General features: G+C 39.4%; 1 protein-coding gene across 3 annotated transcripts in view; it reads right to left on the bottom strand.

Annotated features, from left to right (window-relative positions):
• SHTN1 (shootin 1) overlaps window positions 1-17,044 on the bottom strand; it is a 117,263-nt gene that overhangs the window by 17,041 nt on the left and 83,178 nt on the right. Inside the window, exons 13-16 of one of the 3 annotated variants that reach the window (XM_004611898.2) lie at window positions 14,136-14,245; window positions 10,296-10,349; window positions 4,302-4,422; window positions 651-843 (exon numbers count right to left, since the gene is read on the bottom strand). In XM_004611898.2, the coding sequence (XP_004611955.1) occupies window positions 651-843; window positions 4,302-4,422; window positions 10,296-10,349; window positions 14,136-14,245 (478 nt within the window). Of the gene's footprint in view, window positions 1-650; window positions 844-4,301; window positions 4,423-10,295; window positions 10,350-14,135; window positions 14,246-17,044 lie in introns of those variants that run through there. The other 2 variants (XM_055119276.1, XM_055119277.1) reach the window with 2 other exon arrangements.

Below are 17,044 nucleotides of genomic sequence, written 5' to 3'. Positions count from 1 at the left end.
CAACCTGGCAAAAGAACTAAAGCAAAATGAGGCTAATTTCAAAAAGAGCTTTCCATTGTTATAAAACAAATTGATCCTCTACTAGGTCTGCCTGAAACACTTCAATAGAAGGATTAACTCTTTGACAATCAAAGTGCCACTTGATTCAAACAAATCTCCACAGATAAGTTTTATACCTTACATGTCAATTTCCAGGATAGAGAAATATTTAGGTGTATCTTTGAGGACCAGAAAATAAGTTTGTAAAAGTGTATCTGTCAAAGTACATTCGAAGATTTAGCATCTTCTTCAACTGCTCCTGGATCATTAAAGGGAATGATCAATGTACTCAATCTTGAAAGACTGATTAAGTATATTCTGATGCTGAATAAGCTATCATCCACATCAATTCTTGTGTAGAAGAACCTGATTACTAAACCAGTTTAGGGAAGGAATTCTCTTTACACATTATTTCCTCTGGACCCAAAGAAGGCCTTCTGGCTAGAAGCCTAGATTTAAAAGTTGGCGCCTCAAAAAAGAAGAGTGTTTATTGGCTAACCAAGTATTGAAAAAAAAAAAGTCTCTCGACAGAGAAAGAAAACAAAATAACACACAAGTTAGTCATCAGCGATTCTTCTACACACTACTTAGTAAAGAGCATCATTACTTACTGAAATGTAACCTTGGAACTTGTGCATCCTTCCAATTTACAGGACCCTTCACCTGGCTCAGGTGTTGGGGGGGGCGGGCTGTTGAATTCTGCCTCCAGAGTTTTCTTGGTCAAGGCTCTTTTTGTTACACTGGATACAGAACCCAACACTGGCATGGATTTGGACTCTGAGGTGGCTAATATCCCGGTTGGACCTTAAAACCAAACACATACCTCAAGTTTAATAATTCTGTGTGATGCTTATTAATATGGTGCTGAAAAACAGATTAGCAGAAAATCTCTTAGGAAATGAAAAGGCCAAGTCTGTTAAGATTTCAAGCTAAAAAATGTTCCTATTGGAAATTTGTTTCTGCTTTTCAGGGTATCAAGACCATGCTGAGAAACTGTGAACAGACCTTTAAGAAACCACAAAATCCCCGGGCAGGGACCCCTCACTGACCAATGTCCTTAGAAATATTGGGTTGGAGAACACTCTTTCCCCTAGAGTGAGGCTTTCTGACTGCCCCACTTGAACCATTTGGCCTCTCAAGAGTTAATTCTTCCCCAAACTCGGCTTTGCTTTTTAAACAGAAAATGGAACCATGTCAATAAGTCCCTTTTAAAAAAGGCTTCTCATAAAGATTTCTTGAGCATTAAACAGCTTGTATTAACATTTTTGTTTTAATGTGATTGAGAAGTAAGTGGATTTATTTCCTCTTAAGATACACCAGGATTATAAAAACGAAGTAACCAAAAGTTGTGCTGTTTACCTTTTGGACTTTTCTGCTCTTTGGGGGAAAGTTAAATTGACCTTGGTACTGAAGGTATTGGCAGGTCAGTTCTAAAACTCTGGACTGATGCTAATTGCCACCAGTACTTTTTTTTTTCCGGTTCTTTGGTTAGAAGTAATTTCATACATTTCAAAGCAAGATTTTACTTTGTCTTTCTAAAAACTTCAGAAGAAAGCTTTTAAGACAGAAACTTTAAAAATAAGTCAAAAATATACAAATAAAATTGGAGCTTGTAAAGATTAAGCAAGAGGGGCATCAAGAGGATACAACTGGGGCACTCATCCTTAAGAAATACCAGACCGTCTCCTCAAGTGAGCAGTCCAAATCAGTAAAACATGCTAGAAAATCCCCAACTAATACCAATTAGTATTAAGCAGAGTTTTATCCTGAAATTTGTATATCAGGAGGCCAGAGTGATTAGTATAGTGTACTTGAGTATCCCACCTGCATGGCAGAGCCTGGTAAGCTATCCATGGCGTATTCAATATGCCAAAAACAGTAACAACAAGTCTCACAATGGAGACGTTACTGGTGCCTGCTTGAACAAATCGATGAGCAACAGGATGACAGTGACAGTAACAGTAACATGGCTGACCCATGTTTGATCCCCGGCACCCCATATGGTAGCCCCAGAACTGTCAGAAGTCATTTCTGAGTGCAGAGTCAGGAGTAACCCTTGAGCATCGCCAGGTGTAGCCCCCAAACAAAACAAAACAAAACTGGTTTTGAATGTGTCTTGATGTATCACAACAAATACAACATACTCATTCCAAAAAATGGAGCTCTAATTTGAAAAACCTCTTGAAGACGAAATTGGGAAATGGTGCTGCCATCCTCTTGGTGTATGTCCCGTAATCCTTGGGGGAGGGACAAAACTCCTGTGGTCCAGTAGCAAGACTCAGCATACAAAGAAAGAACCAGTGACTGTCTTCTTATTTCTGTCATATTTATTTATGACTGCTATTTATTTCCTCTAAACCATGCAGGCAGACAAGCTCTCAATATTACTGAACAGTCTGGTCAAAAGGCGTTTGCCTCCCTCTTGTATTAAGCCTGTGTTGCATGGGGGTTGTGGAAATAGAGGAGAGGGACAGAAAAAAGGGAAGTTTCTGAAACTGAAATATGAAGTCAAATCCAAGACTTGCTTCCGAGCAGCTCTCCTCTGCCCTTGGGTAACTGTTGACTACAACACAGATAGCGTTAAACAATCCGTCCTTGTAGGAAAGCAATATCTGTTTCTGAATACATCGATGCCTGCTGCTTGTTCTGCAACGGAAGCCAATTCAAAAGGAGACAGAGTGGGTGAACTAAGCCCGGGCTCTTATTTTCCTTACACACAAAAAGAAATAAAGAAAATAGCATAATAGTTAAGAGTATTATTATGATTATTACATGCTATTTAAGCTGCCCAATGTTTCCCAAGAGGCACTTGCAGCTCTTTAAAATAGGAGTTTGGTAGGTGACAAGTCTAGGGAAAACAAGGGGGATTCAGTTAGGACTGTGACAAAATTTGAAAGAAAAAAAGGGTTGCCTTATTGGGCCTAGAGGTGGGGTTGGGAGTGGGGGAGGAGGGGAGAGGGAAGGTAGGTACCGACCAACTAACCTGGAATCTGTGTTCTACAAATTTCAGTTGGCATCTGCTTCCTTCCTTCACTCGGTGACCTCACATTTCAGCTATTCCATAGGCCTTGATGTACAAAGGGACACAGACTAGAGAGACTCAAGGGCAAGGGCAGCACAAGCCTATATCTGACTCATCTCTAATTTGCTCCTACCATGCAGCTGTGCTATTCAATTTATTTTTCTCCCCAGAATTTTCACTCTGTCATTCCGTAATACTTCCATTTTGATCATGGGAAAATATCTGTATCATTCTTTTAAGATGGTATTTTGGGGAAGGCAGCTCCCAAGCACTGCTCAGGACCTCAGTGGTGAGGGTCACTCTCATCAATATTCAGTCCAATGAGTCAAAGATGCTTTAGTACTCGGGCCCAGCAATGTGGTCCTGCCTAGGCCCTGTATATGTGTATGTGTATACATAAACATCCACATAGAGTTTTTTGACTAGATGGTGAGAGTTGAAAATTGCTGTCTCCATTTTGTTTGTTTGTTTGTATTTGGTTACTAGGAAGCTCAAAAGAAAAGTTCTGTTAATTATAAGTCTCTCATACTGGCAGATATTATTTCTTATATATCCTGAGAATAGCAAAATTATTTTTCTAACCAAGTATTAGTTATTGCTTTGAATGAATATGTGGCTCCTATTCTAACTTCCTTAAAGTGATATACTGGATATATGTTATTAAAATAGATGATTATCATCATTCCTATAGAATGTGACTTTACTCTTTCAAGCTCTCAAATAATCAAATTCCATTGTGACTAAAATGAAAATATTTCATTTGCCACATTAAAACTTGGGTTTGAATTCACAGTCTGATTCTGGTTCTGGAGTCTTGTGGCTAAAGCCCAGTTGCACAGTCTATACTCCAGGTTAATCCCGCTTAAACAAACCAGATCTTAAAAAGCCTGACTGCCTACAAATATAAAAATATACCAACACATAAAAATACCTGGTAGGGAGAGAAACGTACACTGGTGAAGGGATGGGTGTTGAAATACTGCATGCCTGAAACTCAATCAGGAACAAATTGGTAACTGTGTATCTCATGGTGATTCAATTAAAAAGAATCAGTTTTAAAAAATATCTATGGGAGAGTTTCTAGAAGATATCCATAAGTACTTTTGTCCATCAAACTTCTCATTCACATTAAAAATATTCAATAACAATTTGTCAAAGACCATTTCATGTTACAAAAGGACATAGAGGCAGGAGTTTCAGAGAAGAAGAATAGAGCTGTGGAGAATTTAAACCAGCTTACTACTGCTATCTGCTTCTGCCGTCACCTTTCTGCGGCGCAAAATCCTTTCTAACTCAGTTTCACTGTTTTCAGTGTCAAGGGATTTTAAGCTTCTTGTACTAGTGGATTTGTTAAGTGTCCCCTAAAGTGAAAACAAAACAAAAACAGAAACAAAAAGGTTAATGCTGCAATACAATATGTAAAAGAACATAAAAAACAAAACAAAACAGCCAAAACATTACCAGAATTTGAGTGGGATTAGGAAATAAAATAAAGTTGCTATGTACATAGAGACATCGTCACCCACACAAGGGGCTGCATCCTTTAAGAAGATCCTAAATGATGATGTTACGTTGTGAGCTGGCGTGTCAAGGGAACAGAACAAGAACATCTCTCAATGAGCTAAGCGTACGAAATTCAGTGGCGGGAAGGGGCTTGCGTCGTGAGGATGATAAAGATTCTGATGTGTGTTGATCCATCGCCTGAAGGGAAGCGATACATTGAACTCACCTTAGATGGATTTCTTGGGAAGGCAGCCACGAGCTATTGAACCCAAAGTCTGATGGTACTGCAAAATGTGTGTTTGATTCTTCAGGGCGAATAACCCTGGTTGTATACCTGGTGACAAAGCTGCCGTGGTTACCAAAGAAGACACATAATGTTCCCCCAAGGCCTACAAACAAGCACTTCACTAGATCTTGACGTCAGTGTGGAAGAGGAGAGGTTATCATCATCCATGGAAGCAAGGAAGGACCTGGGATCCCAAATCCATCCCCCCTAACACTGGAAGCAATAGAAATGTGTTTCTCGTGATTCACAAGACACCAAAGGAGAAACGAGAAAAGCCAGGAAGCCGGGCTCCTGCTGAAACTGGGTTTCGGGCTTTCAAGACAATAGAGAAAGAACCCAGGGAGTGGTTTCCTGTCCTGGCTCCTCGAGGAAGCATGGCATGGAAGGAGAGCTGTGGTCTTGCCTCTCATCTCCAGTCCTGGGGGACAGAAGCCAGGAGCACCACTATCTTCTCATCGGAGCACTTGACTTTGGGCCACAATCAACACAGCATTTTTTGTCAACCAAGGCTAAGAACCAAGCTGACAGCTGCAGTGTCTTACGCTCACTAAGGGCTGTTCTAGTTCTGCTCCCTGCCCCCCTGCCAGCTTCCTCAAAGATCTAAGTATTCCAACTGCCTAAAAAGAATATTTCATGTAGCTTCTTCAGCCTATAAAACAGAGAAAGGAGTTTGCAAAAATCAAGTATGGACAAACCTTAGGTGTTTTTAGTGTTTTACTTAGGAAAGTTCTTATTAGATTCCTTTCCCCATCCTACCCGACCCCTGACAACTACTTAGAGCTACAAAGAAAAGTGGCCTCTTGTCAAGGGAGAAATGGAATAACAATATTATTTTGCCAGTCGTTGCCAGACTAAACTGACATGTGAAATACTTCAGTAAGGTTCAGATTTTATTCAAGTATATGGTACCCCTGCACTCCCTGGGAAGAAGCTCTTCATGCTTTTATTAAAAAAAAGAAATAAACTATAAAATACATTCAAAGGGAAAAAAATCACATCATTGATAACACTGTAGTAACCTATTTTATAATAAACAAACTAGATAATCTGTTTTCTTTTATTGTTAACAATGCAATTCTCTGTCTACTCATGAACATATGTAAGACAGGAGGGACTGATACTCTGCTGAAATTTAAAAAACAAAAAAATAAAACAGAAAACTAAATCCAATTTAAACAAATTTGAAAGAACTACCTAGAGAAATGATTCCCAAATCCTTTGGAAGTCATGACTCCCAGGATCTTGTTTGGGGGCCACATTTGACTGTATTCTGGGGCAACTCTCAGCCTGTCACTTGGACGTCATTCCCGGCAGTGCTTAAATGATAGACCATATGTGCTACTGGGAATTGAACACAGGCTTCCTGCAGGCAAAACACGCACTACAGCCCACTGAGCTATCTCACTCAAGCTTCAGGATCCATTACTTTAAAAAACTTATCAGTCATGGGCCGTAATCCCCAGCACCCCAAAATGACCCCCAAGCCTGCCAGGTGTGATCCCTGAATGCAGAGCCAGAAGTAAGCCCTGAGCACTGCCAAATGTGGCCAAAAGAACGAAACAAAAAACTCCCATAAAACTTAAAGTCATATCACTTCTAAATAGATTTATGGCCATTACTATTAAAACACTTCATGCAACTACTACCATTTTTGAATGTTAATAGTACTGTGTGATTTTCAAAGTGGCTAGAGTCAACTCAAGGAAAAGATGTGTGTTCATACATATATCTGTACACACCTCTATATTCCAAGGATACATCTAATTGAAGAATTTCTTTCCCACAGTATTCTCTATTTTCATTTGGATAAGAGCACTACTTTCCCTAAATTCTTGACTATGGTGAGCTACATTCTTAGCACAAATGATACTGAATAAATCATTTTCCTAGTTCTATTGTTTAAATTACATAAATTTTTCTCCTTCCACTGACTTCTTTGGTTGACTCAACTAATCCATAAGTAAACTCTAAGTGTGAAGGAAAGGAAGGCTTCTACATGACTCTCAACAATCATGATCAAAGAATTTAGCTAATGAAGTACCAAGACTGTCTCAATTATCTACATATAACCATAGGATGTGAGGGTTAGGAATTAAGTTAGAAATAATTTGGCACATATGAGTCCTTTAAAGAGGGGTGGGGAAGCCTCACTAAGCCTCTCTAAATTTGGGGTCAGGTCCCACAATAAATCAGCAGTAGAATTGAACCTTGATTTTAGTTCTTCAATTTCACACACAAGTTTTTCATTTCTTTTGAGTGGGGAGGGGCACACCTAGGGGGTGCTCAAGACTTATCTTGGCAGACTCAGGGAACCATATGGGGAGCTGGGGATCGAACCTGACTCAGCTGCAGTCAAGGCAAGTGACCCATCACTCAACTATCCCTCCAAGTTCCCAGTATTCCATTTCTATGTCAAATGACCTTAATCAATATTATCCCTCATGATAGTTAAATGGTCTTAATGCTGATAATATTATAATTATCAATTGGCAAAATTGAAATACAGAACATTATTTTTCTGGGTAACATGAAAAACTGAACATTCAAGAAAGGTCTGAAAGAGAATTCAAAAAACTTTTTCTTTCAATTCTTTCAATTTTAGAAGAGGTTACTGATCTTGATTTATTATGCATAGTAGTTTACATTCCCAAGGTCACCATTTCCTCTCAGAGACTTTTAAGTCACTCAATAAGTTTCTCAAGCTTCAAAACCCTTGGGTTGACCCTGAGAAATTAACTATTCAGTTTTTCATATCTGCAAAATACACACTTTTGTTTATTTGCAAAATGCAAGTGCAAATAAACCTGGAAAAAATGAGTTCACTCCACACTAAGACTTAAAAAACTGGCTTAAATCCCGCACAATTAAAATAAGACAGGCTATCCCTATTCACCAAAACCAGAGATGTATTTCCTGCCCACTGGGCACTTGCATCAATAAGTGGATGCTCAAAGCCGTGGATCTTCTTTAGAGCTAAGTGCCCATTCCAATTTGGGAAAAGAAAACAACACTGCCTTTATTCTTGGTTTTTGTTCTGTGTTAAACTGAACATGAGTTCTTGGTTTCCTGGTATTTCCTGGCACAGGTGTTCACTTTCCATATCAAGGTGCTATCCACATGCTTTTCCTGGTCTTCCCTGTTCCACTCTCATACACATAGCTGTGATTCATGGGACCTGCTAGGGCCCCCTTTCATGAGACTAACAGCCTGAACTCCAGCAAGAAGCACTGATACAGTACCATCTCACTGGGCCTCCATTACAGAAATGTGTGAGTTCTTTGTCTCCATACCTAGGACTTACAAACAAACCACCATCTTTCAAAGGAAACGTGTGTGGGGAGAGTAGGGAATTAACATTTCGCAAAGATTGTAAGGAAAGCATCGTAAGTTTCTCTTAAAAAAGTAAGTCAGTGCACATAATACTACTGCCAAAGATATAATAAAGAAATTGAATGAAAAATTCAAGTGAAGGAGGGATTGACAGAAAAAATTTTTAAAAATCTTACCATCTTCAAATTTCACCCAAATTTATTTCACAGAATTTTCTCCTTGAAGTGACATAGAATTATAATCAATATGACCATACAGTAGGTATACTTAAAATCAGTGTTGTGATTCAGCAAACTAATCATCCCTGAGCATTATCAAGTAGAATATCTTTGATATATATCAAATATATACATATATGTCATATACGTGTCTAATACTAAAAGTACATGTAACAGTAAAGCTCAGTATTATTTCTCCTTCACTGATGATCCTAACGATACCTAAAACTTCCCAGAGCCCTTGGAGACATCTTCACAAACTGGAACTCACATTCTAACAGAGACCACAAAAAGAGACTGGCTTAGATAGTTTTGTTTTATTTATGTATTTATTTATTTATTTATTTATATATTTATTTATTTATTTATTTATTTATTTTTCTTTTTGGGTCACACCCGGTGATGCACAGGGGTTACTTTGGGTTCATGCACTCAGGAATTACTCCTGGCGGTTTTAGGGGACTATATGGGATGCTGGGAATCGAACCCAGGTCGGCAGTGTGCAAGGCAAACGCCCCACCCACTGTGCTATTGCTCCAGCTCCTTTTTTTTTTTTTTTAAACAGAACTTCGGTTAATGAAATTTTCTCATCAAAGAATCCATTGTGGAATAAAGACCTACTTTTCCAATGGTTTAATACTTTATTCTGCGGGTATACCACCACTGTTAGCCAGTGATATACCTCTCCTTAATACTAATTCCACTTACCTAAAACGAAAGCAAACTAATTAAGCTATTGTGAGCTAGAGCTACTGTTCCGTGCTTGATGAAAATAATTTTGTTTACCACAATTATATGGATGTCTACATGCAATGCATAATTAGCACAGTAACAACAAACATGGGAATATTAGTTCTGTACCTCCGCCCCCATGTTTGTCGACTTACTGTGCATAATAACTGGTATTGAGACTGTAACAGGATCTGAGAATAAAGCTCTGAGTATCTGAAACATTTCCTAAGTGAGGCGTTTGTCTCTGACAGCAATTGTGGGACGGGGCAATAGTCATTTATTCAGCTGGCAGAAGCCCACGTTTGGGGGTTAAGGAGATGGCTCGGAGGGCTGGACGCACTGGCTTTGCCTGCCAGAGCACCAGCTTACATCCCCAGCACCTCTGCGAGGGCCTCCCAGTCACGCTTTGAAAAAGGAAATATGATTTGGAGATGGGCATGAAGCATGTTCTCCAACAGATAGGAATTACCACTAGAAAATGAGAGAAAGGGACTCTGATTTTATGCTCCAATTTTTCATCAAAGAACATCTTAGTAATTTTGTTTTCCTTTGGGGTGTGAGTCTCCCAAGTGGTTCTCAGGAGGCCTGAGGCCCCTCCCAGTGACCCAACGTGCTGGCAGTTCAATGCCAGGACCGGGGATCCGGCAGCATGCAACCGTGAACCTTAACCCTTGTACTATCTCTCTGCTCTCAAGCAATGTTTCAGACTATGACCCTGATACCCACACACTGGGGCAGGAGCTCAGCTCTACACTGAGGTGCCAGGGGCTTCACGTCCCCACATCCACGAACAAGTTCAATACCATCACTGTAAGAGATCACAGTATTTGTTATTCATAAACAGATGTTGGTCCTCGCATCTGGCCAACTACTTGTGTGTGTTTGTTTTTCAAGCTCTAATAATGTAAAGATCAAGGCTCAAGAACAAGAAACAAAGATTACAGTGAACTTTTAACCACTCTTTTAGAATAGATAGAGCCGAGGATTGCTATATGATGGACGTATGCCAAGGAGTTACAACCAAGTAAACAATCAAAATAAATGTGAGTATGGCAAATGGAAATACAACATACCGAAAGAAATTAGTAATTAAAAAAAAAGATTTCTAAAACATCTTCTTTTCATTCACCCATTAATAAAAGAATACACGGAGAGCTAATCTTACCAGTATTCCTTTCAGTTCATTCACTGCGCTTTCAGAGCCTTTTGAAGATTCCAGCTACAATTTTAAGAAAAAGAAAAAAAGTTACCAAGCAATTCAGGTTTAGATACTGCACAACATTTTTTTATGTGACAACGTGCTGGATTCTTTATATAGGCTACTTTGAAAAAAACTAATTCTATGTCTTAAGGTTAGAAAAACGATGAGACATGTTAGTGCTCCCAGGAAGCATTTAAACAAAACTAGAAGGACTATTCAGAGCAAAATGACTCAAGCTACCAACTTCTATATGTTGCTATCCTCAGTGGGGAAAAAAATGATATACAGGAGATTTCAAATATTTAATTCCAAATGATTTAGAACTCCTTATAGGAAGCTTTTCTCCAAGTGCAGGGCTATACTTTTGCCGAGAGTGAGGAGTTGGAAGGCAGCAAAGCAGAAAGCAAGCAGGGCAGGAAACCTCTCTCAGCTGCCTGAGCTCCAGGAGAAGGCCAGCTGACAGAAGACTGGCCAGTGTTTCCAGAACTTCTCACCAGTACTGAGCTGGCAGCAGGGACCAATAAAGAACTTAGCATCTAAAATCAGTATTATTGAAGTAAAGGCACTCAGGGGGTGTGTGGTCCAATTGCTTGATCTTTAGGGTTGTTATACTTCGAGGAAGTTAATATTTGAGTGTGGCGGTGGATTATAAGCTCAATTCTCTTCTGGCCACACCATGAATAAAAAAAATTGAAAAATGAAGCTCTGTGGGGCTGGAGCGATTAGCACAGCGGGAAGGCGTTTGCCTTGCATGAAGCCAACCAGGGTTTGATCCCCAGCATCCCATATGGTCCCCAGAGCACTGCCAAGAGTAATTCCTGAATGCAGAGCCAGGAGTAACCCCTGTGAATCACCGGGTGTGACTCAAAAAGCCAAAAAAAAAAGAAGAAGAAGAAAGAAAGAGAGAAAGAAAGACAGAAAGACAGAAAGAAAGAAAGAAAGAAAGAAAGAAAGAAAGAAAGAAAGAAAGAAAGAAAGAAAGGAAGGAAGGAAGGAAGGAAGGAAGGAAGGAAGGAAGGAAGGAAGGAAGGAAGAAAGAAAGAAAGAAAGAAAGAAAGAAAGAAAGAAAGAAAGAAAGAAAGAAAGAAAGAAGGAGGAAGAAAGAGAGGGAGGAAGAAAGAAAGAAAGAAAGAAAGAAAGAAAGAAAGAAAGAAAGAAAGAAAGAAAGAAAGAGAGAAAGAAAGAAAGAAAGAAAGAAAGAAAGAAAGAAAGAAAGAAAGAAAGAAAGAAAGAAAGAAAGAAAGAAAGAAAGAAAGAAAGGAAGGAAGGAAGGAAGGAAGAAAGAAAGGAAGAAAGAAAGGAAGGAAGGAAGGAAGGAAGGAAGGAAGAAAGAAAGAAAGAAAGAAAGAAAGAAAGAAAGAAAGAAAGAAAGAAAGAAAGAAAGAAAGAAAGAAAGAAAGAAAGAAAGAAAGAAAGAAAGAAAGAAAGAAAGAAAATAAAGCTCTGGGCAATATTTGCCTGACCTCAGTACATAGCAATTTCTGTGTATCTTACTGCTGGTTTTAAGAAGCATGAGGAACTTATGAAAAAGAAGATTCCCCCAAAACACTCTGACCTCCTCTAGATACATTTCACAAAGGACAGAGATGAGGACAGACCCTGCAAGGCACAAAGGAAGCCACACTCCTTCAGAATAGGTATAACTCATTTCTTCCTAGTCAAGGAATGGGACACAGCTAATAGCAATATGGAATCCTCTATAATCCAATATGTAATCGAGGAATAGGATTCTATTCTAATATTTTTTTCTAAAACCAAAAACCAAAAACCATGGACAGTGTGAAAGAGAGAGAGGTTTGCTGCTCATGTGAAAGTTAGGTGAAAGCGTTCAACTTTCATAGCGTAGCTTGTGGTGACAGCTCTATGCCATCAGTGCCTGTCTTAAGTGCCAGTCAGAAGCTCACACACTTGTAACCACATCAGTACAACCGCCAACATCAAGAAATTTAGAAAATTAGCAGTTAATCAAGGATCATCAAAGCAGGTTTGACCTTTCTTTCTTGGTGAACTCTTCGGGTGGCTTTTGACTGAACGCCCTGGCTAAAGGCACCGTCAAAAGGTCAGCCTGCCACCCGAGTTGCCTCTGGCTGCATTGTCCTGTTGAAGTCCGGATGGCTTAGTCATAACTTGTGATATGTCAGGAAAGCACTGATGGTACCGGGGGAAGAAGTCTGAACTCAAGCATGCAGTGACCATTTGCTCTAAAGGTTACTGACCAGGCCATTCAGCACTACGTCTACACAGTTTAATGATTACCAGCGAAAAACCCAGTCGTCCACTGATCCTTGTTCAGCTGCTTTCCAGACTTTGAATTGACATTAAATAGTGTGTAACTGTTGAAAAGAGTCGTGGCAAGAAAGGGGGGAAAAAGAGCAGAGCGATATTCTGAAAAATGAAAAGGACACAGGCAACATTGATTGCTCATGATTTAAGAATTCTTCCACATTTTTTCTTCCTAAACGAAGTCTCTTTCTTTATGATATTGCATTTTCCTCTAGTAATGGTCTGGTTTCACTGATTCTTTCCGTAATCGTGATAGGAGAGTCTTACCATGTATTCTCTTCAGAGATTCCCCTGCACCTGAAAGTGTTTTCAAACTTTATCCTATTGAATCCTAACAACAGCCTTGTGCATTGGATATGGCAACGGCGATCCCATTTTGTGGCGAAGAAAAGTCTGGGAATTTGGGTGTGCCTGGGCCCCCAGAATCAGACTCTTGGTGAACACACCAGACAGCAGCCCCGAGAGGGCTGTGCCACATGAGCCCTATTCTCAGCTTCTCTTTCTGTTCTTTTCTCAAACGCTGCTTTCAGAGCATTTTTCACAACGCCGAGTTACTCTACATGGTTGGTCAAAACTCTCACTTCACGAGATGTAAATCTACTCTTGCGGCTGAGTATTCTTTCCCTCTTCCGAGCCCTCTTTGAACAGCCAACGCTCAGATGATCTCTGCCTTGTTTGGCCGTATTGCCTGCCCGTGACAAAGTGATAACTTCAAAAGCTCAGGAAAATTGTACTAAACAGTCACTATATTCAGTGACATTGAAGCAAGCTTAAAAGGAGGCATTATTGAAAGACAAAAAAGAATGTAAAGTTTTGATTTTTAAAAAGAAGAGAGAAAAAACTATGATTATATCTTATTAGGGGGAAAAAAAACATTTTCCAAGAAGAAAGAGTCAAGATTCTTTCAGTGGGTCTATTTAAATGGGACAGACACAAAGGAAAGGGAGAAGAGTACTAGAGAGTCTTGGTATCTCTTATATCCTGGACTAGCCTCATATACAAACCTGTCTAGAAGACAACTAATGATATGTGCATAAAATATTCTTGAACTGATGTGACATAGTTTCGTGAAATTAGAAAAAAACAATCATACAGATCAATTTTTCAATCTTGGGTTTGTCCTAGCATTATTATGTTTCCCTTTCCTCCGCTCACAAACATGAAAACCTCACTAACACAAGGATTTTTCTCACTCTTATTTACCACTTGATCTTCAGTAGCTAAAACAATACCTAGCACATAGTATGCACTCACTAAACATTTATTGAATGATATGAAGGAACTGCAAATTATGGGGGGGGAAGGGCACAGCAACTATTGCCCGTTTGGAGGGGACTTAACTTTCTGCAGTGCCTTAGGTTTATATAGGTCAAAAATATCCTCCTAAAACATTCTGATATGGAAGCAAAAGCTTCTATGACACACTAGTCTCATCCTAAAATCTGAATGCCTTGTTGGAGTTTTCATCAAATTTCACATAAGAAACATCAAGGAGAAATAAACCATGTAGTTACACTGTACCTTTGCCTTGGGTCTGGCTGTCTGATTAACTGGTCTCAGATGAACTCCTTTTTTAATTCTATCCATCATCTCTTCAACTGCTTGCCTCTTCAGATCTGTGACTTCTTCAGCTATTCAAAAAACACACAGGCAAAAATCATCTTATGTTACCAAAAAAAGAAACCCAAAATAACAACAACAAAACCCCCCTCAAAACCCTACTTCCTATTTTGGGTGACTCAGAAAGATTATACTATGCAATTAAGCATAGTAATTTTCACAGAGTCATAGAACACCAATGACTTCCTGAGGCTAAAGGCTACCATGTGTGAACTGGAGCAATAGTATGGCACAGAGGCCATTTGCCTATGCCCAGCATCACATATGGTCCCCTGAGCACTGCCTGGAGTGTTAAATGAATGCAGGCTAGGACATCACCAGGTGTGGCTCTAATAAAAAGATTGTCAAGTGATAATATTTTGAAACAAAAACATTTGAATAGAACATTTGCTTTTAAAAAGAAGAATTACAAAATTTAAAGATTAAAGTTTTGTAGCTTGATAATCAATCTTGACACATCTACATTAATCAATTAAAGCAGATTTTTGTTCCATTTTTTTCAGCATGATGATACGCCTGAATCTCTCCAGGTCCTAAAAGACCAACTTTGTACCTAATAGCCATCTCAAATAGCCATCTGAATTGCCTCAGAGACATTTCATAACGTAGAGAATATCAAAGAACTTAGCCCTTAAAAGGAAAAACTATAAAAGTTCCATTTTAAAAACCAAAATAGGGGGCTGGAGCCATAGCACAGTGGGTAGGGCATCTGCCTTGCACGCAGCCGACCTGGGTTCGGTTCCCAACATCCCATATGGTCCCCTGAGCACTGACTGGGGTAATTCTTGAGTACAGAGCCAAGAGTGACCCCTGTGCATTGCCGGGTGTGACCCAAAAAAAAGCAAAAAAAAATCCATAGAGCCAGAGTGATAACACAGCAGTAAGGCACGTGCCTTGCACAGGACCAACCTGGTCCCATCCCTGACACCCCATATGGTCCCCCAAGCCCACCAGGAGTGATCTCTGAGAGCAAAGCCAGGAAGAAGGCCTGAGAATCGCTAGATATACCTCCCTCTCTCACCCAAAGAACAAAATGTCCAAGAAATCTTTTCCTTGTACAAAGAAATTCAGTTGAAAGATAAGCAGTAATAGGTTAAATCTCATTTCTGTTTGTTTGGGGTATGGTTTAAATCTGTTGACCAGACTAGTGAAATGAAATCTGTCTCTTTTGCAGAATAGCTTGACCAAAAACACTGAACCAATTTTAGAACACTGATCACTATCAATGCAGTTCTACTTCTTGTATTTCTTCCATCTAACTCTACAAAGACCTTCCGATTAGTATCTTAACTAGATTCCACATTTCCTATCAGTAAACAGATTTAAACACCTATCTACGGACTAACTTGTTAACATTCTGATTTTAAAAGGATCAACTTTTTAAATTGAAATTTACCAGTTGCACATGCGGGGTGGGGGGCCGGGGAGGTGGGGGGAAGGGGGGAGGTATACCGTGATTCTTGGTGGTGGAATATGTGCACTAGTGAAGGGATGGGTGTTTGAGCATTGTATAACTGAGACTTAAACCTGAAACTTTTGTAACTTTCCAATAAAAAAATAAAATTTAAAAGGATCAACTTTTTTTTTTATTCTTTTAGTCGAAATAACTAAGTCTCAAAAGACTGACTCAAAATGAAGGCAATCACACCCATATTCCCTAGTTAATTAATTAACAGTAATGGCAGGCTTTGTGTTACAGGCCTAAATCGTGGCTCCTTTTCTGCTATATGGTCAGACTTCACTCTCCCCAGAGAGCTATTCCTTTTATGCACACATGCAGGGGAGTGCCTAAAAGAGGCAGAGCTTTCATCCTCCTCCTATCAGTACCACAGTGATGGGACCACTGCTACATCTATCATATTACTTAGGTTTTTCAGTATGGTCCTGAGTACAAAGAGTGTTACCTAAAACTATATAATTTAAAACTAATTAAGGCACTTTCTCAAGCCTCAGGATTGCTGGGAATTAAAATTTCTCATTATTCAAATCACATTTTTCAGATCCAAATGTCAAAAAGATTTTGGGGGGGGGAGGTGAAGAGGGGGGGCAGGCAGACAGTATGGAAAACAGGACACCAAAATCAGAACTGACCCATTAAGTCAAAAAACAAATGGGGCTGATCAATCATGTACCCTTAAAAAGCATATTCTGGGGCAGTTTCTGCTGATGGTTCACAAACCATCATTACAGGGACAGGTAAGGAAAGTACAGAAATTCATTCATTCATCCATTTGCTATATTCACTCGATATCTGATTATCAACTCAAGCACGACATACGCTTTTGCTAACCCTACTGTAGTAAAAAAGAAAACCAAAATCTATCATGCAAGCACTTAGTAGTATGAATACGAAACTCTTATTCTTGGGAATTAAAAAAAAAAGAAATCTTCAAAGAGCATTTTATTTTCAGAAAGGCAGCCATTTTGTGAAGGACGCATTGGCAACAGGAACACCGCCTACAAACAGATTAGCACTCTGTAAGGAAGAACTGAAACCCAATTAAACGTACCATACAAAACCTAATTAAGGCAGACAGATGGAGAATTATGGTCAACACCATACAAGTCTGCTGCAGCATCTAACATAGCAGGAATTTCAAGCAGTTTCTTATATTGGCTTGCCAAAAACATGGTGATAATTCAGAGGAGTGCTACTATCTCGATTGTGCACAGATTATAAACCAGACTTTAGTTTCTTGGTCTTTTTAGTAATGTAAAGGCTTAATTGGTCTTAAGGGAAAGAAATGACACTCTTCTCAAATTCCCTACTCAAACACAATATAAGGGCAATGCTAGGTTAGTGACACAAG

Source organism: Sorex araneus, chromosome 11 (genome assembly GCF_027595985.1).
Source record: "Sorex araneus isolate mSorAra2 chromosome 11, mSorAra2.pri, whole genome shotgun sequence".
NCBI classification, from domain to species: domain Eukaryota; kingdom Metazoa; phylum Chordata; class Mammalia; order Eulipotyphla; family Soricidae; genus Sorex; species Sorex araneus.
This window is presented reverse-complemented; position numbering and strand designations above follow the sequence as displayed.